This window comes from Pelodiscus sinensis, chromosome 9 (assembly GCF_049634645.1).
Source record: "Pelodiscus sinensis isolate JC-2024 chromosome 9, ASM4963464v1, whole genome shotgun sequence".
Classification (NCBI taxonomy): Eukaryota; Metazoa; Chordata; order Testudines; family Trionychidae; genus Pelodiscus; species Pelodiscus sinensis.
The window spans coordinates 1,993,522-2,017,625 of record NC_134719.1 but is presented as its reverse complement, the minus strand read 5'-3'; the positions used below and the strand labels follow the sequence as shown (position 1 = coordinate 2,017,625).

The following is a 24,104-nucleotide window of genomic DNA, read 5'->3' as shown; positions in this document are numbered from 1 at the left end:
AGGTGCTGGTACTGCGTACCGGGCAGTACCATCACAAAAAAGCACTGCAACTATCCAATTAGCATTTGCTTATTGGACAGTCAAATAGTTGTCAACTTTTCGCTTACATCCCTAAGCTGATTAATAAAACAAGGCGTTTTAAAAGAACCTCCAAACATCCAGAACCACCACAAAACTGTTTCAACTATGGAAATCTGTGTTTTAAAAAATGCATCTTTTGTGGATTTGAGTACAAACTAGGGATGTAAGAATGTAACCATTTCAAATAATTAACTGATAAGCATGAGCTTATTAGTTATCATAACACGTCAGCTCCTGGCCCCTGGCCCAGCAGATGGGAGCTGGGTGCCGTCTCACTGTAGGCTCTGCAGTATAAGCTTTATACTGAGTGGGACCAGCAGCCCAGGAGCCAACTCTTGGATTGCACTGGCTGCCAGATCTACTCCCGAGGAGCTGTGCAATATAAGCATTATACAGGCAGTCCCCGGGTTACGTACAAGATAGGGACTGTAGGTTTGTTCTTAAGTTGAATTTGTATGTAAGTTGGACCTGGTACATATTGTAGGGGAAACACTAGCCAAACATTTCTCCAGAGCTCAGTTTTATTCTCCCACACCTCACTTCCCTCAGTCCTTTATTCTCAAGCTGAGGTGTCTGCTGAGAAAAGCCGCTCCGCGTCTCCCTGGTCTGCTGGGGGGCGGAGGGAGCGCTAGCTTCGCGTCTCCCTGGTCTTCTGGGGGGAAGCAGCTAGCGCGGAGTTGCCTCACCCCGTTTGTAAGTAGGGATCCGATGTAAGTCGGATCCATGTAACCCGGGGACTGCCTGTACTTTTACAGAGTTACCTAATTAACTGCTTTTTAATGTCCCTAGTACAAACACATGTTGTATGTTTTTGAAAAGTATCTTGAATTTAAAACCAAAATCCAGCAAACTATTAAGTAGCATGGAGTAATAACATCTAGATCTTCAGGGAGCTTGGTATATCTTCCTCTGGAACTGAACAAAGAACTTTGTAGTATTACTTTTGGCGGTACAGGCTATATTAGAGTCTTTGCAAGCTATAATTGTTGGAAGAGTTTTTTCCATAAGCAGCTTCAAAACTTTAACGTGTTGAAAAGTTTTAGAGAGTGAGACTCCAAAACCATATATGTGGGTAGCTTATTTTTTCCTGAAGTGCCTGTATATTGCTAGTTGGGAAGCATTCTAGTCTATTTGCTACATGATTAATGCTTTTTAAAATAATTGGTTTACTACTTTGCACCAGAAATTAATTTCTAAAGTTAAATTCACACACTGATTTTAAAAACTTGAGTTTTTAAAATGTTGAGTTTTCTGGCTTCTAGGTGTCACCACCTTGAAAATTGTTGCATGTACTGATATTGTATGTGCTGGTAGGACATGCATCTGTTGTTTTGATAGTTAATTTGTGAGGTTTAGTCATATGGTCAAATGTGTCGGGGCAGGAGGAGGAAGGAAAGTAGTATTAGCAGTTTTACATTATGGTCTTTGTGGCACAATACCACAGGCCTTGTGAGTAGTGCTAGCGTAAAGATCTTTCCAGGACATCTGCATCCGCTGTCCTGTGTTGTAAGAAACACTGTCTCCTGAAAAAGCTTATGGTAGAGTTCAGCATTGGGAAGCAAGGTTATTTGGCAAATACTAAAGCAATATCAGCAGCAGTAGCTCATCAGGGAAGATGGATTGAAAGTGTGGATAGATGATTAGACTAATTTAAACTGAAGCTAAAATGTATCATTTTGGTCTGACCTGTGTTTCATGTGGTTTGAAATACAGACATCTGCAAATAAGCTAATTAAAGTTTCATGAGATTTGGCTTGTTTCTTCTCAAACGCCGCCTACATGTTGCTTCAATATCTACTGGCTGTACTAGTCATCTCTTGTAGTAAGACCTGTAATATATACAAAACTGAGTTAATTTTGTCATTCCATTATTTTATTTAAAAATAAAAGTTGCGTGTGTGTATGTGTCCAAGTATGATTGATTTGTACACCAGCTCTTTAGCTCATATAGAGCAGCATGAAAGGGGGAAGGAGTGCTGCAAGCAGGAGGAGGTGCTTGGCCTTCTGATTTTTCTGTTGAGACTGGAAAATACTGGTAGCAAACTTTTTTTGCCTAAAGATTAGTCAGATTCTAGGTTAAATTCAGTATCTTGCTTAAAAAAACAAAACCACCAAGTCCTTTAGCTGCTCTTACCAGAGAAGAGGAAACATTCTTGTGAATACATATGGAGTTAATTCCTGATAAGAAATTAAAATAAGTATGTATATGGAATTTTTTCTTCTGAAAAGCATATTTTAAAAAGCTTAAAAATAGACTTGATTCAACAACTTATCTATGTTGTCTTGCAAAGCCAGCCATTTTAAGAGATTGGGATGGAGTTCATTTCTTTGTGCATCAGTCAAACTGTTCATAAATGAAATCTCATACGTGAGCTAGTATTAAGGGGAGATTTTAAGTTTCCTGTTATATTTTGGAAGACCGTTACAGCAATACATATGCTTACCGGTTTACCATTCACATTCCTCCTTTGCTTAATTTCTTTTCACAAAAAATAACACATTACTGGATGACTAGCAAAGTTACTGTAGTGTAGAAAAATAAAGGAGACCTAGAGGCAGATCAAGATAAAGAACATGTCAGATCTTCTGACAAATTGGAATGAATTCAGATCAGCAGGGCCTGCTGCTGTTAACTCCAAGGTGTTGAAGTTTAGATGCCATAGACAAAAATACTTAAATGCTCAGATGATAGGTAGGGATGTTAGTGAGTAGTCAACTACCCCATAAACATAAGCTTATTGGGTAGTCAAGTGGAGTATCGACTACTTGCTTCTCCTCTTCCACCCCCACTCCCTTCCCCCCCGGCCTTGCTGCTTCTATAAGAGGCAGCAAGGGGGGGTGGGAACAGGAGCTGGTGCTGGGGGAAGCCAGCTTAAAAGCTGGTTCCGCTCAGTATCGTCTCCCTGGTGCGGCCTGCTCTCCCTCTCCCCCTGGCTGCCTCTAATAGAGGCAGTCGGGGGGGATATAGAGAAGGTTGCTGTGAAGCAGTTGTCTACGGGGGTCCCAATGGGAAGCTGCTCTCCCCTGGCCCTCCCTCTCCCCACGGACAGGGGTTGCTGCTGCCAAGCAGCCCCAGTTCGCAATGACCGAGGCTGGCCACGGGCACGGGCTGCTGGACTCACTGCGAGCCAGGACTGAGCAATCTTGACTCACTCTGATCCAGGACGCTGCACTAGGGATGTTAAATATCAGTTAATTGAATACTTGGTTAACTTCATGTATTCTTATTGGTCACTTGACTATTCTATAGTGCCCGGGGATGGGGGCCAGTTGGCTCTGGCCCAACTCCTGAGAAGCCCCCTGCCACTCCATGCTACTGCCTATGATACAGTATGGGGGGCCAGGTTGGAACTGGTCCATGATGGGAGCTAGTTTAAAAACCAGCTCCCCTCGTGGACTGGCTGCCTTTCACCCTGTGCTGTTGCCTCTGATACAGAGGCAGTAGTGTAGGGTAGCAACTGCTCCTATTTGGGAGAGGTCTGAGCTCCTGGACCTGGCGCAAGCTGGGACTGAGCTGGGTTTCCTAGCTCCTAATACACTTTACATGCAGAGCCACAGCAGGGGTAGGTAGCTTTTGCTTATTGGTTAATCGGTTAATCAACTGCACTATTACATTTCTACGCTGTGCCTCTGCATTTTAAATGTAGTAAGAGCTGCTGGGCTCTTACTACATTTAAAATTCAGAGCTGCAGCGCAGGTGGCTCTTGGAGCCAGCATGAACCAGGACTGCTCAGTCCCGGCTCGAGCCAGCTCCAGGAGCTACCCTGTAGCCAGACAGACTAACCCCCATATCATCCATCTTATTTGCCTTCCTGAAGCATACAGGACAGAGAAGGAGCAATTAAATCAGCATAGTCTATGCTGGCTCATCTGATCCTGAGAAGCTGAAACATAGATATGAGGAGAGATCAGGATATGCGAGGCTGGCACCTATGTTGATTCGAACACACACACAGTCCCTGGAAGAGGAATTTCCCACTGAGAAAAGAATCCCCAGTAATTCCAATTTAGTTATCTCTCTTACAAGTGTAAATTAAGTTCACAACTCCCTTGTAAGAACTGGTCTCACAAAAGACAGACCAGCCCCATTTGGCATGACAGATAAGAAAGAGAAATACGTGACCCCATGAGTATAAAAGATGGGCCCAGCACACACTCACTTTGAGTGTCATTCTACCCTCTACTTGCTGGTCTGGTTAGGTGTTTGACCTCCCGAGGTTCTATGGGGACGCCCACCTCGTATTTTCGTCTTTCCTAGGAATTGAGGGACCGGCCCTGGCCTGACATGCTGGAGTCGAGAGGCACAGAAAGGGGTAAAAATTGTACCTGGATGTGGTCCTCTGTCTTAAGTGTACACATAGAAAGAGTAAGCTGTTATTTGGTACCATTATTTCTATTTTTCTATCTTTATCTTCTTTGTAACCATTTTTAAGATCTATATTTTGCTAGCAGTATCTATATTTTGCTAGTAGTTAAGAAATAGAGCAATAGCCATTGTAACCATATGATTTATAAGCTTCTTTAATAAACCTGTAACTGTTTAAGTTTTAACCTGACTCCTTCAGTTGCTGTAACAGAACCAAGCACAATTTAGAAGAACTTCAGCCGGTCTTAAGGGACAGATATAGGGAGCCCTGACCGTCGGCTGACATACCCCCACTGCAGCTCTGCCCAGCGGCCCTTATTGACTAGTCGTGTAGTCGATACTATTTGTATCAAGTACATGATTAGTCAAATAACCGCAATTTAACATATTTAATGATAGGACAGGTCCTGGAAGACTGCAAAATGGTAACATAGTACCCATATTTTAAAAGGAGGGGCTGGGGAACTATGTCAGTTAGCTTGGCCTCAAAACCCGTGAAGGTTCTAGAATGATGGAGAAAACATTCATTTCATGATTACTTGGAGGATGGAGGGGTAATTACTAGCAGCCAACTAGCTAATAATAATGCCAAATCAGTTTGCTATCCAGTGACAGGATAACTCATTTGGTGGTTTGAAGGAATGTGGTAGACACAGTATATCTGGACCTTAGGCATTCTTTTGACACTGTCACACACAATAGACTCCTAAGTAAGGTGGAAAATGTGTACTTTAAAGAACTGCCATTAAGTGGTTACGTAATAAGTTAAACAACCATAAATAACGTGTAACTATTAGTAGAATGATGTCAGGTTGGGAGGAGATTTTGAGTGGGATTCCACAGGGATTTGTTCTGGTGGTGGTCAGTATTTTTATTGGAATAGGAGAGCATATAGATCCAATCTGCAGATAGCACAAAGCTGGGAGTTTGCAAACACTTTGGAAAACAGCTAAAATTCAAAGCAATTTTGATAAATTGGAGAACTGGGCTATATACAAGAAAATAAATTTCAGTAAAGACAAATGTGAGGTGCTTTACTTGGGGGGGAGGGAAAGCCAAATGCACAGCTACAGAAGGGGGAATAACTGACTTGGCAGCAACACTGGCAAAAAGTGTCTGGAATTTGTGGTGGACTATAACCTCAACATGAGTCAGTGTGCTGTTGCGGAGGGGGTGGGAAAGCAAATGCAATTTTAGGTTGCATTAACAGAGGAATAGTATGCAAGTGACATGAAAGTGATGTGAGGCAGTAGTTCCTTGCTGCTTAGTATTTTAGGCCTCACCTGGACTACTGTCCAAATTTGGTGGTCACTCTATAGAAAGAAAGTAGAGAAACTGGAAAGGCTCCAGAGGTGAGGGACAGGTGATACGAAAGATGGAATGTCAGCCATATGAGCAAAGGCTGAAGGAACTGTGTATGCTTAGTTTGGAAAAGAGAGATGATAGTTGTCTTCAGATACCTGAAAGGCTGCCATTTAAAAAAAGTGAGCAAAAGTTGGTCTCTTGCCACAGAGGGCAAGAGAAGAGGCAATGAGTTCAGCACAACAGATTTAGATTGTTTCAAGGAAAAACTTTCTGACTGTAACAGTGGGACAATGGAACTGATAACCTAATGAAGACAATTTCAAATTGAGTTTGAAAATGTGGCAGTCACAAAAGGAAATTTCTTGTGAAGTACATACTTTCCATAGGCAGCCATGGAACTCCGCAAGGCCATTTTTAGTCACTCTTCAAAATCGAATGGCACTTTGAAAATTAAGGGTACGTCTATATTGCTGCGCTATTTTGGGATACTTTTGGTATCCCAAAATAGCTATTCCGCATCTTGACGGTGCACCCGTTATTTCGAAATATCTTTCAAAATAACAGGCACACTATTCTAATATCCTTGTAAACCTTATTCCACAAGGATTAAGGGGCATTTCAGAATAGCAGTTTAATTCAAAATCAAAATAAGTTATTTTGAAATACATTCAAAATAGGCTACACAATTTGCGTAGCTCAAATTGCACGTCTTATTTTGAGCTAAGGGTGCAGTGTAGACACACCCTATGTGCTTAGGCTTTTTGAAAATACTTTAATCTATATTGAATAGTAATAGAGAGGTAACCATGTTAGTCTGATCTTGCTAAAACAAAAGGAAAAACTATGTAGCACTTTAAAGACTAACAAGATGGTTTAGTAGGTGATGAGCTTTTGTGGGCCAGACCCACTTCCTCAGATCATATTCCGGAAGAGAATTGGCATAACCATATATATGCACCAAAGGAATAAAATGAAAAAAGTGAACACATTATTAAACTGACAAATCAGATTTAGAACAGAAGGTGGGGCGAGGGAGGGAAGGAATAGCTGTTTATAAATCAATGAATGTCTAATCACTGTTGGCACATGAAATATGTGGACAAAGTTGGCAACTGAGTTTGTTGCAAGGGAATATTCCAGGGTTGGTATTAATGTGGTATGTCCTGTGGTTGTTGGTAAGAATCTTCCTGAGGTTAGGTGGTTGTCTATAGGCAAGTATAGGTCTGTCCCCCAGAGCCTCTCAGTGTAGTATCCTGTTCCAGTATAGGTTGTAGGTTATTGATAATGCATTGGAGGGATTTAAGTTGGGTGGTGTTCTATTGTTGGTTTTCTTGGGCCTATCTTGAAGTAGATGGTTTCTGGGTATTCATCTGGCTCTTTCAATTTATTTATTTTTTATTTTCCCCCGGTGAGTAATTGAGATTTACAAATGCTTGGTAGAGATCTTGAAATTTCTGGTCTCTGTCAGTGGAATTAGAGCAGATGCGGTTGTACCTAAGGGCTTGACTATAGACGATGGATCGTATGGTGTGTCCTGGATGAAAGCTGGAGGCATCTAGGTAAGTGTAGCAGTCAGTGGGTTTTCTGTAAAGAGTGGTATTTAATTTTCCATTACTGATTTACTCGGGTGACACCATCACTGGACCTAACCATGTCAGTTATAAGATCAAGAACACATATTTGTGTTCATCCAGAAATATAATTTATGCCATCATGTGCCAACAGTGTCCTTCTGCTATGTATATTGGACAGAATTCTCAGACACTTTGCCAAAGAATTAATGCCCACAAATCAGACATCTTCACAAGGAAAAACCTGTCAGTTTGCATTTCAACCTACCTGGACATAGTCTTAATGACCTACTCCATGCATCTTACTTCAGAGATTTTAAGACCAGATTAAATTTTCTTCCACAATTTGATCTGAGGAAGTGGGTCTGGCCCACGAAAACTCATCACCTATTAAACCATCTTGTTAGTCTTTAAAGTGCTACATAGTTTTTCCTTTTGTTTAATCTATGTTGTAGGAGATGATGATTTTGTGATGGTTAGTGGAATGTGTGTAACTTTTTTAGTCCAATTTCTGATGGAGAATTGTTAATATTGCTCATCTGATGATCGCTGGCACTAAATTACTTCCCTTGTTCACAGTGTTAAGGGAGAAATGAAGTGGAGTGTAGCTTGTAAGCTAAACATCTCTTTTTCAAAAGTGTTTTAGACTCCATGGATGAGCATCTGTGTGTGCTAAATTACATTCTGTAAGTTGAAGCTTGATAGACCTATTTTCAGTTTCCATGCAACTTCATAGATTATCTTTAATTTGGTACTCTGTTCATGAGGTGCTGTATTGACAACACCAAACACTGGAGTCCTTTATCCTTAAAACAGGTCTTGTGTATATGAAGTAACAGTACATATTTCTCCGGTACTACTACTCCAGTATCTCTTAACCATGTTCCATAGAAGCCATCTTGAGGGAGGAGGGGAATTCAGCTTCTGTAGTCCAGGTATTCTTTAATGTTTCTGAGATGGGCGAAAGTGGAACCAGTCAAGGTGTGTTTGTGATATGATCACCTCTCCACTGCGAGCTGGATTAAGAAGGCAACTCATTTCACATTGTGTCAAAACAACTGAATAATATTTGATCACTAGACAGAACTGGATTTGAACTGCAGACAGTAAGTTTGAAAAGATCCCTGCCTTGTTACTGATCTTGTGAGCCATCCACATTCTCAAAATTTAATAGTCTTTAAGGTAACATATTTTTAGTACAAAAATTGGCAGAGTCAGTTTCTAATGTTTTTAACTCTACATAATTCAAACTACTTGCTTTTTTTACTTTGTTCAGCTTTCATTTGACAACCCAAACTATTTTGCATTTGGTAAAGTGTAAACGCAGCATCTAAGTCTGCCTATGTCAGTAGTTGTGCAGTGATTAAGGCCTTAACCTCAGCCTTCAAACTTAAGGATCAAAACTCACTTTGTTTTGTTAACACAGGTACTACAGCAAGCCCTTGCTAATTATACAGTTCACCCATGTAAGATTTTGGAGATAGAAATAGTTTCATTGAGAGGATGGGTAAAATGGAGATCTTGGCAACTACATAAGGCTAAAACAAATGAATATTTCTGCTAAAATCAGCAGTGAAATACTTGTTGATAATTAAATTGTCTTTGTTAGGGTCACTACTACATTAGAAGTAATCTACCATTGTCTGAATACCAATATGGTGTACCTTCAAAGTGCTTTTTTTTGGATGCAGCTTATATGGATAAAGTGCTTTTAACCACAATAGACTAATCCACCACCTCTCCCAAGCAAGGGGAATTATACTGTGCTGTGTGCAGGGGAAGTGTATTCCTTCCCCATTCCCAGCCCAGTCAGGACTAGCTGATGAGCTGATTTTTCCCCTCCTATGACTCACCTGTGTTTCCATTTCTTTCCCCCTTTGCTCAGTGAAGATTCAGGATCCTTGGTGGTGAGGCTCTTATGCAAGGGTGCCCACCCCATGTGGTTCTGGAACACTCCCCTCCCCCTCCCGCATACCCAGACTCTCCTACTAGTTCCAAGCTCCTCTGCATCCAGACCTCCTCCCACCCCCTGAGCTAGGGATGTTAAATATAGGTTAATTAACTAATTGATTAGTTGATAGATTTTCAATTGACCAGATGGTTAGTCAATAAGTGGAGGAGCCCCAGGAGCTAATCCCGCTGTGGCTCTGCCTTTTAAGTTTGAGAACCTTTCAGCTCTTAATATATTTAAAAGGCGGGTGGGCTGGGCACAAGCCAGGCCTGAGGATTCCCAGCTGGTGCCAGGTCCCCCCTGCTGCTCTTTAGCCTTTTCCTGCTGCACTTCTGATTTTTAAATGTATTGAGAGCCAGCAGGCTCTTAATACGCTTAAAAAGCAGAGTTGCAGCATTTGGGACTGGACACAAGCCGAGAATCAGTTGATTCCCATCTCTTGCCTCCTTCCCTAACTCCCCTGCCCTCTGTGGAAATGGTGCCTGGAGGGAACCAGCCTTGAAGCCAGCTCCTGCTCTCCTTCCCCACCCCCCCGCTGCCTCTCATAGAAGCAGCAAGGAGGTGGGGGGAAGCAATTAGTCAAGGGACTAGTCATCTATCCAATAAGCTTTTGCTTATCGGATAGTTGACTAGTTGCTTACATCCCTACCCTGAGCCTTGCCCCTCTGCATCTGGACCTCTGCCACAAGTCACTAGATGGTGTGGCTGGAGGGGGCCAGGTACAGGGGATGGAGCTCATCAGAAGGAAGGGTCTGGATGCATGGGGGTGAAGCTTGACAGACAGAGTAGGGGTTTGGGTGTAAAGTATAGGGCTGGGGTGTGGGGTGCAGGACAGCTCTTGCAGCTTTCCTTTGCTCGGCCATCGGAAAGTCATTTTTCTGTGGAGAAGCAAAGAAATCTGTGCCGGACATTAATTCTGTGCATACAAAGTGACTTCAGGATTCCCCAAAGTTAGTAAACAGTCCTGCTAATGCATCCCAAAATATTTGCTTTATGCTGCAACAGTGTTACACTGTTCACTTCAGTTACTTTGGCTCATCAATATTTGAGGTGGTATGAGCTGTCTGATGCTGAGACCTAAATATATTTCTCAAACATAGTTTTTATAAACTTGCCATGGTATTAGCAATTGTAATTTGGTGATATTTCCTTCTTTCAACTCACCTTTATTTTTGCAAATTTTTTGCTCGGTGAAGATGCAGGGTCCTTGATTAGGTTCTTCTGTTAAGGAAGACGCATTTGCTCTGAATATGCAGATTTAAGTATTGGGAGTAGCAGAAATTATAGGGATATATGTGAATAACTGCTTAGAACTAATTTTGTATGTTATGAAGACTTGGATTTTGTAATGTAAATACATCTTTAAGTGACTCCAGCTCCTTCATCTGGTCTTTCTGTCCTTTCAGAAAGTGAGATTTCCTGTACCTGTGTTAATTGTATTGATGAGGAGGGCAAATGTAATTTGGCAGTTGTCTCTTTCTTTTGTAGCAGAATATTAAGCCATGGAAACGCTTTAGAGTACGTAGTTCTCAAACCTTCAAGTACTGATTTTGGGACATGGCCTTTAAAAACTGACAGATCCAAAACAAAGGATACAGCAACATTGTACAGGAAGGTTGATGTGATGTGAAGGAATTGTCATTAATGAGTAAAGCTTTCTGTAACCTTAGTTTTCTTATTCAGTATTCCTGTAATTTAAGTTAACTTGTCAAATAGCAACAGGTTTAGACCCAAATCAAAGCCTTATAAAAAGAGTGGCATGCCTTTAATAATCAGATAGTTCAGAGATGATGCTGTCTCTAGATACAAGTTAGCCATTGCTCATTCTTTAGTGCATGCTGAATTGCCCTAATTGGTGCCTTGGATGATGGCAAGTCAGCAGGTTGTGAAAATTCTGCAAGAACTTTCCTGCCATAGATATTTTAAGCTTTACAGCTGTAGCATCCGCTCTATTGGTTAAGCATGTGTAGATTTTTTTTTTTAAAGACCGAGTGGCTTGCATTGACAGAAGAATCAGAGTTCTGTTTAACTTCTGCTGTCTTGGTTTCAGTATACTTTAACAGCTTTCAAAGCATATAGCCAGACAAGATCTTTGCCTCAGAACTTGAAGTGTAAATAAATGGACAATATATATCTCACCAAGAGTCAGAGGACTGTTCTGTTTTTTTCTTTTTCTAGTTCCCTTTTAGTTCAGTGTGATTATTATTAGGGATGTCAGCATTTAACCCCTAAGCATCACCTTTACAGAGTGATGCTTACCAGTTACTAGTTAACTGGCAGCCCAAGTGGACCAGAGTAGCCTCCCAGGTGCTGCCTGTGAGGGAGGGAGACTGCTCCAGTAAGTTGCACTCCAGCCTGTTTGGAGCAACCCCTGCACAGCTCCTGTCCAGCTGGGATCAGTTCTTGTTCCTGTCAATAGGTGAAATGATTCCTATACAATTCACTTCTTCATAAATCTGCTCTTCTGGGTGAAGTGATGAATGGTGTTTACACACATCTCAGTTGCATAGAACTGGTCACCTTTCCTCTCATTTACCTCATATTGCTATTTCAGTGAAGTGGATAGAAACTTAGCCATTTCAGCAGGTCACTGCCATGTGAGCTTGGTTCCAATACTGAGTGCCAAGTAGGAAGAAAATTTTTTCTCTAAAGCAATTGATGCTAGTGATGCAAAACCCTATTTACTTGGTTAATGGATTAAGGGAGGGCTGGGTGGGGGCTGCTCTGGATGGCCAGAGCAATCCCTGTACATAGCGGGTCTGCATGTGCTGCAGGCAGAGGCTGCTTCAGCCTGTCCAGAGCAGCCCCTGCCTGTCCCCCCAGTCCCCTCCCCCAGAGCAGGTCCTGTGGAGCTGGAGCAGCCCCCAGTTGACAATGGTTAGGGAGCTGCTCCAGCCCCCTCTGGTAAAATCAGATTTCTCATTTGAAAATCAGATTTCTTCGGTGGCCAGGAGTGCCTCTGGGCAACTTCATTTGATCCGCCAGCTGCGACCCTTACTGAACAAGCATGACTTGGCCACAGTGATCCATGCTCTTGTTACATCCCGACTGGATTACTGTAATGCACTTCATGTGGGGCTGCCTCCTAAAGAGCCTTCGGAAACTTCAACTGGTCCAGAATGCGGCTGCTCGAGTTTTAACTAACACTAGTTATACTGAGCACATTATGCCAGTGCTTCAGCAGCTGCACTGGCTTCCGGCATGTTTCCGGGCACAATTTAAGGTCTTAGTTATGACCTATAAAGCCTTAAATGAGTTGGGTCCAGGGTATCTGAAGGACTGTCTTCTCCCATATGAACCTGCCCGGGGATTGAGGTCAGCTGGGGAGGATTTGCTTTGTGTTCCCCCACTTGTGGAGATAAGTTTAACATCTAGGTGGAACAGGGCATTCTCAGCTTTTGCTCCTAGGCTGTGGAATTCTCTTCCTTGGGATATTCACGTGGCGCCAATGCTAGCGTTGTTTTGGTGTTAGGCTAAAGCCACCCTTTTTATTTGTGCTTTTATTAGTGTTTGAGTTTGTATGTGTGTGTTCCTCCTTTATGTTTTTAGCTGGTTATGTCCCTCTGGCGTCTCATATTTTAAATTTTTATATACATTTATATTGATTTCTTTGTAAGCCGCCTTGAATATTTTAAATAGAAAGGCGGGGTAAAATATTTAAATAAATAAATAAAATAAATTACAGTAAACTTCCGATAATCTGGCACCTTTAGGACCCGGGGGTGCCAGATCCCTCATAACCCCCCTTCCGATAGTCCGGCTCTGCCCCAGGCGTCCCTGATTCAGCCACTGCTGGTCAGTTTCAGCAATGGCTGAATGGGGGATGCCTGCAGCAGAGCAGCTGGAGTACTGCCAGGTTGGTCCGGTAACGCCGACCCTTGGTGCTGCGAGACCAACCGGGCAGCACCCTCCGCTGCTCTTGGGGATGCCTGGGACAGAGCAGCTGGGGTGCTGCCGGGTTGGTCCCGCAGCGCCACTCCTCGGTGCTACTGGACCAACCTGGCAGCACCCCAGCTGCTCGGCCCCAGGTGTTCCCAAGTCAGTTGTAGGAATGTGAAGGTGGGGCTGAGGAGGCTGGGCTGCCCCTGACCTAGCAGAGTGAGTGAGGGAGGGAAGTTCAGGCCAGAGCTGGGCCATGCCATCCTGGCTGCAGCAGTGTCAGGCTAGGGCCATGCCACCTGTGGCAGAGTTTGGGCTGGGGCCGGGCAGCTCTGTCTGTGGCATACTGGCGGAAGAGAATTCTGGTGATGGGTCAGTTCTGTACGTCTGCCTGACTCTGGTGTCTGGTGGACTAACAGGGAATAGCCTTTTGGCTGGACGGGAGCAGTTGAGAAATATCCGGGGGGCATAAAGAATGAGTAAGCATGTGGAGTGATTAGCCTTTTCGGTCCTGATATAGTATTGGTACATGGAGGCAAGGGAAATCAGTACTTGCCTGAATTTCAAATGTGTAATGTCAGCTGGATGACTGGGTTTTCATACTGCACTAAAGCCAGTTACTTGACACCCCAGCCTCCATAGTTATGCCCCATTCATAGCCATAAATATGGCTAATAGAGTGGATCAACACTACAGGTTGCTGGGGTGCTGGTGTATGAGGAAGATGTCTAATTATTAGAGTTTAGGAACTCCGTTACCTGTCTCAGAAGGGTAGCCATGTTAGTCTGCATCTGAAAAACAATGAGGAGTCCTGTGGCACCTTAATGACTAACAGATTTATTAGGGCATTACTCTTGTGTGTGTAAAACCCACTTCATCAGATGTTGGTCTCTAAGATGCTACTGGACTCGTTTCTGTTACCTGTAAGTGTGGTGGGATGACTAGATGGAAATCCACTTGCTGCTTTTTTATTTTTATAGGCACTGGCAATAAACTTACTGTCCTTCTGCCTTGTGTTCTACATTTTGAACATATGTTATTGCATGTTTTTATTACTTTTATTGATGGGTATATATTTTTCCTTTGTAGTGATTTCTGCATTTTACCACTTTTTTGATGGAAGAGGAGGACTAACCCAGAAGTGAACTCTGCAGTTAAACAAGAAACTCTCATTAAATAATTTGGCTCCTTTCAAAAACAGCACCCCAGTCTAGAAGACCTTTAAAGAGAAGAGAATACTTTTCGATTTTGCTCTTTCAATTTCACTTCTTCAGCACATAAACGGTGAACAGCAAAGACACTGATGCAGTTGTCTGCGATTGAGCTTCGTGTCAAATAGCATTTATTTAGTTCCTTGGAGGGGAACCTAAGTTACATGAAGTGAAAAGTATCAAGACATTCATTTTTAAGAACTTTAGCACCGTGGATTTTTTTTAGCAACTGTACATATAATGAAAATGAAGCTTATATTTTAAGACCATATATGCTTGGGCAGATGTCTCCCATTTAATATTAGAATTTGGGAGAAGCATTTTTATATAACTTAACCTTTCCTCCCCCATCTCCTAAGCTTTCAAACTGATGTGTTACAGACAATGAATAATCCCACAGATTTGAATGTATCTGTTCATTGTTAACTTTGGTATTGCTCTGAATGTTGTCCTGCAGCTCCAACAACCACTTCTGTTATGTTAAATCCAAGTTCCACAGCACCACAATAAGAGGAAATTTAATGAGGTGAACGTGGTTGTGGCTTTTTTAAATGTAAATTACCTTTTTAGGTATTTTTTTGGTAGTATGAGAACAGAGAGATGAAGATGAGTAGCTGAGGGGGTTGAACGGTGCAGTCAGCACGAAGTGCGGCTTCTCGTGCTCTGCTCTGAGACGCACCATTGCCTCAAGGCTGGCATAACTGCATTCTGGAGAAGGAAAGAACCTGAAGATCAGAATAAAACACTGAAATAAAGGAGAGAATTGGACTGCGACGGCCGAACTCTGGGTAATTAATCATAACTTTATTTCTTTATATATATATAACATATCTTGACTCATGTACAACCCAGGGTGCAAACAGGGAGGAAAGTGAGGGAACCAAGACGGACGACCCCCCCCCCCCAACAAAATTAGATACTACTTAATCTACTAATTCTGAGTAAGTAACTGGATAATAGCTCCTAGAGTAGAATCATAGAATACTAGGACTGGAAGGGACCTCGAGAGGCAGGACCTAATACTGTCTAGACCATCCCTGATAGACATTTATCTAACCTGCTCTTAAATATCTCCAGAGATGGGGATTCCACAACCTCCCTGGTCAATTTATTCCAGTGTTTAACTACCCTGACAGTTAGGAACTTTTTCCTAATGTCCAACCTAAACCTCCCTTGCTGCAGTTTAAGCCCATTGCTTCTTGCTCTATCCTCAGAGGCCAAGATGAACAAGTTTTCTCCCTTCTTCTTATGACACCCTTTTAGATACCTGAAAACGGCTATCATGTCCCCCTTCAGTCTTCTCTTTTCTAAACTAAACAAACCCAATTCTTTCAGCCTTCCTTCATAGGTCATGTTCTCTAGATCTTTAATCATTCTCGTTGCTCTTCTCTGGACCCTCTCCAATTTCTCCATCTTTCTTGAAAAGCAGTGCCCAGGACTGGACACACTACTCCAACTGAAGCCTAACCAGAGTAGAGCGGAAGAATAACTTCTTGTGTTTTGATCACAACACACCTGTTAATGCATCCCAGAATCATGTTTGCTTTTTTTGCAACCGCATCACACTGCTGACTCATATTCAGCTTTGTGGTCCACTATAACCCCTAGATCTCTTTCTGCCGTACTCATTCCTTGACACTTGAGTACTTTAAGATAGAAGGCCTACCACGCATTTTAGAAAGTTAACTTTTCCTTTGCTCAAAATTTGAGTTTGTCACCTACATATTGCCCTTAGTGTCTGTCATACGTGTATTAGTACTCATGACAATACAGTTACAGATGCTCAGTCTCCTTTCTTACCAGCTTGTCATATCTTTTTCTATTAACTGTCAGAAATTCGGCACATTAGCAAATTATGGACTGTGCATAGAATTTTGGGGCCTTAAAACAATTTTAAGACTGAAGATTTGCCCCATAAAACTAATTTGATGTTAAAGTTGGTAGCAACATTACATCTTTACTATATTTACTCTTTCTGAAGGAAAAATATGCAGGGCCATTCTGTAGGGCGGTGAACATTTCCCGGAGAGCCCACACGTTTGAGTGTCATGTTGTTTTACATGTCTGTTATGCACTGTTATGTTGTTTTACATGTCTGTTATGTCAACTGCATATTTGTTGGTTCCTTTCTACACCCAGACGATTCCCATTATGAATTTCGTAGATTCATTGCTAAGGTTGATATTGTAAGCAGGAAGTATTTGGGACTTATGAAAGCCTTATCTATCCTGGCCAGGGAAACCATGTTGGCAGCTTTCTAGTAAGAATTGTATTTAAGCCTAGCAAAACACTCTTATTTTTTCTGTTCCCTAGACAAGGCCCTAAATGTTACAGTGCAATTATTCACTTAATGCCACAGCAAGGGCTGGCAGATTGGATATGTGGTTGTTCTTTCTTTCACTTGTAGATCCTGGCCATGAGGTTTGATGCCTCACTTTATTGAAGGGAGACACTGGACCTAAATGGCGCAGCATGACTTTGTTCCTGCCTGGCTTAACTTCTCAACACCACAGTCAGCCAAGGTAACCCATCCATTTAGATTATCCAGTCAGAAGCTTTTATTTATTTAATGGCTAAAGCAAGTTTTGGCCCTGGATTTTGCCCAGTTTAAATGCCTGTAATCTTGTTTGGAATGGTCTTTGTTCTTGAATACCTGTATGCAGCTTTTTAAGACACTGAGCCAAAAACTGATCTTCTGCTGACTTTTCTTTGGCAAATTTACCCCTCTCTCTTCCAGAGAGAAGGGTTGTTTTTCTGAGTGTGCAGACGTGAGCAAATAAGTCATGTTCACTCCAGTCGACATAGAGATCTCATAATAGAGGGATAATTTAAGAGATCCTACAAAAGTTGGTAGGGCTGAAAACAGGCCTGCTAGCCCCTTCATATTTGTGTACAAATTAAGAATAATTCCTTTTCTTTTCACAATAATGTTGCACTTCTGAGCAGTGCACAAATAACAATCTGTTGGTTCCAATCTCAGAATTTTCTAACTCTTTTAGGGTTGCTTGTATGTGAAATCCCAGAATTGGGGGCAGAGGCAGGATTATTGGATTGAGACTTCTCACCCTCTGACAACAGGGTATTGAGGGGTAGATCTATTTGACTCAAAGGTGTAAAGTCTGTGTGGAACCTCAAGCAGATATGTGCATTGCATACGCATGGTAGACTTTGAGCACCTTGTGATAGCAAACCAAATTGTATGGAAAACATTTTGATAAGGAAACTAACTGCTTTCAGCTACTTGTTTAAACTAGAAGAGATTAAAAAAAACTTCAAGAAGTGCAATACCTTGTTATGACTCTAGAACCTTTTCCAGGTAGGGAAATTGGTAAGATTCCTTATGAACGCTTCAGAAAGTGGTGCCTAGGATTGTAAAGATTCTGTTAGAAAAGCTAGTATATAGGCATTCTTTGTAAGATAGATCTAGTCATGCTGTTTTTTGTGGAGTTCAGTTAAATATTTTTGTATTTATCAGCTAAGCAACACACAGCCTGTTGCTGTAATTATTGAAAACTAAAGCAGAGAATGTAATCTTATTTTCATACAAGACATCAGAATAGCATTGCTGGTCAAGCTGGCTCTTAGGGCGACTCAAGTAATTCTGTTTGCTTCTGTAGTCCCCAGCAGCCACCTTTGAGAAACATGGAGAGCATCTTCCACGGGGTGAAGGCCGGTTTGGTGTGAGCCGTAGAAGACACAACTCTTCTGATGGATTTTTCAACAACGGCCCCCTCAGAACTACGGGAGGTGAGTCGGATTAGAACTCGTTCTATATCCAAAGATTTAATGCAGAATTACACAATATATTCCTCTGGAATATAGTCTGAGGGGTAGCTGTGTTAGTCTGTGACTTTAAAAGTGAGTGGTCCTGTGGCTCCTTAGAGACCTACATATATAGGTTCATGAGCTTTTGTGGGTAAAACTCACTTCATCAGATGAGTTGGAGTGGAAATAGAGAATCCAAGGTGTATATAACAAAAGCAGTTACTTGTCAATTGTAGGGCCTATGCTAATGAGGCTAGCTAAGTAGGCTGTATGTGTCCCATTGATAGATATCTTTTGATGCAAAAAAGTGAATGTCAAAGGCCATGGGAAATTGGCTTTGTAGGCATTAACCAGTTAATACATTTATTCAAGCCCAGGTTGACTGTTATATTTTGTAAAAGAATGGCTATTTTTAAATCCATTTCTGAGTGTTCAGGTAGGTGAAAATGTTCCTCGACAGACTGATTTGTGTCCATTTATCCTTTTTCACGCAGTCTGCCTACTTAATTAGCTTCATTAACACGGGTCCTACAATTGACTGGTAACTGCTTTTGTTATAAATAGCTTAGATTCTGTTATTTTCACTCAACTCTTCTAATGAAGTGTGTTTTGCCCACAAAAGCTCATAATCCTATATATTTATTAGACTCTACAGTACCATGGGACTACTTGTTTTGGAATATAAAGTAACTGCAAAACCGCATCCCTTGTAACACACAAAGCCGCTTATCCTAACACCTTTCTCTTTTATGCCATCTCTCTGTGTTCCTTTGGGTTTCGATAGAAGTTAAATTCTTCTGTAGTTTGACTTTTTTACTCAGACTAAGTCTTTCTGAACTGTGGGAAGGTCAGCCTACTAGCTATTTAGAAAGCATTGACCAACACTAGAAATATCAGGTCATTCCTGACTTGGATTTTATTTACGTGCTTTGCTCCTTCTGTTTAGACTGCTGGCATCAGCCCTCCCTGCTCCGCCATGATTCTGTAGATTCTGGTGTTTCTAAAGGAGCTCATGTTGGGCTTTCTGGCAATCAGCCTGGCTGGCATGGTCCCTCACGGGGCCATGATGGTATGAACCAGCGTGGTGGTGGAGGAACTGGAGTCCATCGCCACTGGAATGGCAGTTTTCACACTCGGAAGAACTCTGCCTTTCAAGAAAAGCTGCCTGTTGAGGTCAGGGAAGAGAGGAGAGAAGATAAAGAGAAACTGCAGTTTGAGGAAGAAGACTTTGTAAGTGTGTGTCTTTTTGCACTACTCCCAGCAGCTATGAGAAATGGCTTTTTAGGTTTCATTGTATTAGCATTGGTTAGTAGAAAGAATAATAGAGTTGAATTTCATCCCATACTTCTGGAGGGTCAGTTTAGTTTTAATGGAATAGTTCTGCAAACAGTGCTTGCAAAATGTTAACTTTTTCCTACATTCCCGAGGGCCTCATGTTTTGGGAAAGGGGGAGGGTGGTTTTTGGGGAGTTTTTTGACACCATTACGTTTTTTCCAGGTTATTTTAAATCTGCTGTTAGTGTTGATGCACAAATTTGTTCAATCAGTCAAATGCAGGATAGCTTTTCCCAGAGTACACAGCTGGAGGCTTGTGCTGTAATAGATTATATGATTTTGAATTTCCCATTGATTGTGAAAAGAGGGGAAGAGTACTTAGACCAGGACACTTTTGTGCTATGCTTGTGGCTTCTAGGTACCATGGTAATACTACTTCTGATAAATAGCAGTATGTGAACTCTTCTGATGTGTCCAACCGGATTATGTTTTTACAGCCATCTTTGAATCCAGAAGCTGGAAAACAGAATAACCAGAGCAAACCTTTAGGGACACCTTCTGGAGTGTGGGGTATGTAGAGAACCTCAATCTGTTTTGCTCCTCTTCCATTTTATACTAATGACATATGATAGGAATTTCACTCATCTGTAAATTTGTTGTGATCTTCTCCCACGGAAATAGCAGCCTGTCTAAGCTTGTGGGTGTGGAGTGTTGGCATGAAATGATCATGAAAATGTTTGACACTTCATAGCTAAATGCCAAATTTAAAATGTACAGTAGGCTTGAAAAGACACTAGTTAGAGCCCATGATTATAACTGAAGAGTTGAATTTTGGGTGGGATTGAATTGTAAACAAGATACTTATTAATTGTATCCTAAAAACATTCAGTTATTTGTTGTACTAGATCTAATTTTAATCCCTTGAGTGGTTGGTTCACATCTTAAATGGCCCATCTAAATATAATATAAGATTAGCATCAGTAAAAGGCTGTTTAAACACTTCGGTGGTTTATTACAGTTTTCAAGAAAGTTTATTGATCCTGAGAACTGTTCGCTCCACCAAACTACATTAAGTAGAAGTAGGGTTGCCAGGTGTCCAGTTTTCTACCAGACAGTCTGGTTTTTGGGCCCTCTGTCCAGTAAAAAAAAATCCAGAAAATACCGGACATGTGCAATGTCCAGTGTTTCCTGGTTTTCCAGCTAGGCGCCAGACGAAAGCCTGGCGGTGGGAGTGACTAGGAGGCGGGATGTGATTGGCTGTGGGAGCCCTGGTTGTGTGTGTGAGGAGGAGGAGGAGGGGCAGCCCGGTCCATGCTCCTGTGCGCTGGTCAAGCGTGTGGTGGAGCTGCAGCCAGACTGATTCAGGCGGGATGGGAGTGCCCTGAGATCTGCGCAGCCTGGGTCAGTCCCGGTCCACGCCAGCTGATTCGCTCCCCTGTCCCCTCCACCAGCTCTGTGTCCCGCTGGCCGGTTCCTGCTCCGGATCTTCCCCGGCCAGCTCTGCCCCCGCTGCGCCAACTCCCCTCCTCCCCCCCCCTCCACACAGACACCCCGACCAGCCCTGCTTCCCGTCGCCCCCCCCCCCATCTCCCCCAGCCAGCCCCATTGCCCGTTCCCCTCCCCTCCCCCCCGTTAGCTCTGTTTCCCAACCCCCACCCTTCCTGGCCAATGCTGCTCCCCTCCCGGCCGGTCCTTCCTCCCTCTCCCCCCATGAAGCATGTCTGGATTTTTTTTGACTACCTGGTAACCCTAGCAGTGATCCTATCCCTGTGATTACCACAGAGATTTAAACTGAGAAGCAACTTGCCTCCCCACTCCTTCTTGAGCCGCCCAGCCCTCCTGATCCCAGCCCCCATGCTTACCTGGTTCTGCAAGGCTGCTGGCACAAAATGGTCTTGGAGTCTTTTTTTTTTTTTTGTTTTTTTTGTTTGTTTTTTTCCATCAACAACTTTGGTCTCTTCTCTCCCCCCCCCCCCCCCATTTTTTTTTGGTTGGGGGGGGGGTGTTTGGTATTTTTGTTTCAATCATCTGGCAACCCCAACTAGAAGACTTACCTGGCATTTTCCAGATCCTTCAGGACAGAGGACTGGTGGGGAGGAGGGGGTTCAGGAGTTCACAGCAGGGCCTTGGGATGTGGTGATGCAGTGCAGATGGCTAGGGATGGAGGGGTGCAAGAATGAGGGTTGGGGAGGAAGAAGGGGCTCAGCGGCAGGGTCCCATCTGGTAGGGCTTCTTTTCACCCCAAAACCTGACCCCCAACTGCCAGGGTCCTCTTCTCCTGCAGATCTTCCCCCAACCGTCAGGGGCCTCTTCTCTTCCCCTCATCCCCCTGCTTCTGGCACTGCTGCCAGGGGGAGGGGCAGATTTGGGGCGGGAAGGGCGGGGGGCTACTTACTGCTATGCAAGATGGCAGAGCCCCAGCCCTGCTGACCACTTGCTTGGTGGTACGGCTGCCCCTCGTGGACCCTCTGCAGGATAGCTCTCCTCTGCAGGCTTGCTGCCCCCCCAGTGGCTGCTCTCAGCATTGCGTCCCTCTGAATAGCCCCTCCCTTTCCATGTTATGGCATACAGTCCCTTTTCTGACACTTCTGGTTTTCCTAGCACAACCAGATCCTGACCTTGCTCTAAGTTAGGAGAAGAGGAAATCACATACCAAATTTGGATTAGCAGGTGTTCTTGAACAAACACACCCACAGACAGATGCACAGAATCTCTAATAGGTTGTTGCAGGTTGCAAAACATTGTATATTAAAGCATGAATTTCACTAAATATTTTTGTTACTGAATTAATCTACAATTACTCAGTAGTTACTCTGAACTTAAATACAATTACCCATTCTAGTAACCTTTTTCAGCCAAGTCAGAAAGACTATTAATATTGCAGGCCAATGCCATCATAGGCAGTTTTTTTCAAAATCAAGAGGAGCCTATCGGATATTGAACTTTATCATCTTTGTCTGATATCCTTGTCATTTGAACTTCAACTTAAGCAGGAGCTGTTAATAGCAGCAGTAGTTGACTATTTCAGCATCTTAAACTCTGAGGAGGAATTGGAGCTGAGGCAAAGTCAAGTTTTGTGGAATTACTGAGATTCTACTAATGATTTTTGAGATCTTGTTTCACTCTGTTTTTGTAGAAAACCCTCCTAGTGCCAAGCAACCTACCAAGATGCTGGTCATCAAAAAGGTTTCAAAAGAGGATCCTGCTGCTGCTTTCTCAGCTGCGTTTACATCACCAGTTCCTCACCTTGCAAACGGCAACAAGACCACCACAATTGTCCCAAGTGTCTACAAAAATCTGGTTCCTAAACCTGCAGCACCTCCTTCTAAGGTACAAGGGCTTCCAGTTGAGTTACTAAACTGTAGTGAGGGGGCATTCTCTTCTGTATGTAGAAATGGTCACACAATCTACAGAAAGATTAAAGTGTAGTGAAAATGAAAAAATAAAACAACTGAACTTGAATCATAATTTTTAGTTGACCTGTCTGCCACTAAAACTATGGGGTCTGGATTATGTTGTTATAGTATTATTACAATACTAAAACACACCTTGTTGTTATCTTTGAGAGACTAACCTATGTTGTAACCATTCTAGTGACTTGGAAATGGCGTGGGCACAAGGACATAATAGGGTCCTTGTCTTATCTAAATTATGAAAAACGCACAGATGGCGAGAGGTACTAGTAACGAAGCAGAGTGATTAAATTGTTCATAATGCAGTCTTGTAAATCTGTGTAAAGTTGTAACACGATTCATTAACATAATCAAAATATTTGGACCAGTCTTTTTGGAGACCAGACTGCCATGTTGTAAGATGATCCTTTAGCGTATTAGTGAAGCCTTAGAGGTGCTCTATAAAAGAAATACAAGATTTTGCCATTTAGCTTCTTTATGCTACACACAAAGAGATTAAGTGGGTTTTTCCCCCAAGTTTTCATTTTTTTGCTTGAATTTTTTTTCATGTTAGGTTAAGGTCTTGTCTAGCTCTGTTTTTTTCTGAACGCTGGTGTAGAAGTGCATGGGGAACTTGTAGGAACTTGTAGGATTCTGACATTCCAAGTAGTATCAAAGATGTTAAACCTAATAATAGAAATTATTTTTATTCATAATTTTTAGAGATTTGTTTTGATGGGGAGGGGCGGAGAGAGCATCATTCATTCAAATGCTTCATAAACACTTGGAATAAAAATCCTTTAAGATTATCGGTCTTGGTTGAGAAAAGTCCCATTTTATTTTTGTATCTTCAGAGACCAGCTGCAATATAAAATTCAGCTGATCCCTTTTCTCCCACAGGCAGCAGAGAGCCTACGTGGTTAGAATGACGGTCACTTTTAATTTTTACAAAATTCTAGTCTAAGGGCTTGTTTCAGAGTAGCACATGAGTGCTCACCTGACATGTGGACTAGGTAAAAATCGCAACTCTTCATAAAATGCCATTTGTCAAGAATTCTTTACCTGTAGAATCAGAAATTATTAGCCAGGCAGCCCACATGTTGAACTGTCAAGACAGTTCAAACAAGATGCAGTTTCTGATGTGCAGAGAGCATCCTGTTGCTACTTTTCAGTTTTGCAGGTTGTGACGTATGGATATGGTCAGGTGCCTTATATGTAGCTGAAATGTCTTGGTCTATTGAACAGGTTCTAGCTATTTAGTCTTTTGCTTCAGAGCTTTTTTAACAACTAGATTGTGTTGCTGCTTTGC

General features: G+C 42.4%; 1 protein-coding gene across 4 annotated transcripts in view; it reads left to right on the top strand.

Moving 5' to 3' along the window:
- The window catches only part of GPBP1L1 (GC-rich promoter binding protein 1 like 1), a 46,711-nt gene that overhangs the window by 5,331 nt on the left and 17,276 nt on the right, over window positions 1-24,104 (top strand). For 3 of the 4 annotated variants that reach the window (XM_075935885.1, XM_075935887.1, XM_075935884.1), the window contains exons 2-7: window positions 14,243-15,152; window positions 16,772-16,886; window positions 17,982-18,111; window positions 19,076-19,359; window positions 19,901-19,973; window positions 22,540-22,733. In XM_075935885.1, coding sequence (XP_075792000.1) covers window positions 16,827-16,886; window positions 17,982-18,111; window positions 19,076-19,359; window positions 19,901-19,973; window positions 22,540-22,733 — 741 coding nt within the window. In that variant the 5' untranslated portion in view covers window positions 14,243-15,152; window positions 16,772-16,826. Of the gene's footprint in view, window positions 1-4,342; window positions 4,448-14,242; window positions 15,153-16,771; window positions 16,887-17,981; window positions 18,112-19,075; window positions 19,360-19,900; window positions 19,974-22,539; window positions 22,734-24,104 lie in introns of those variants that run through there. The other variant, XM_075935886.1, reaches the window with a different exon arrangement.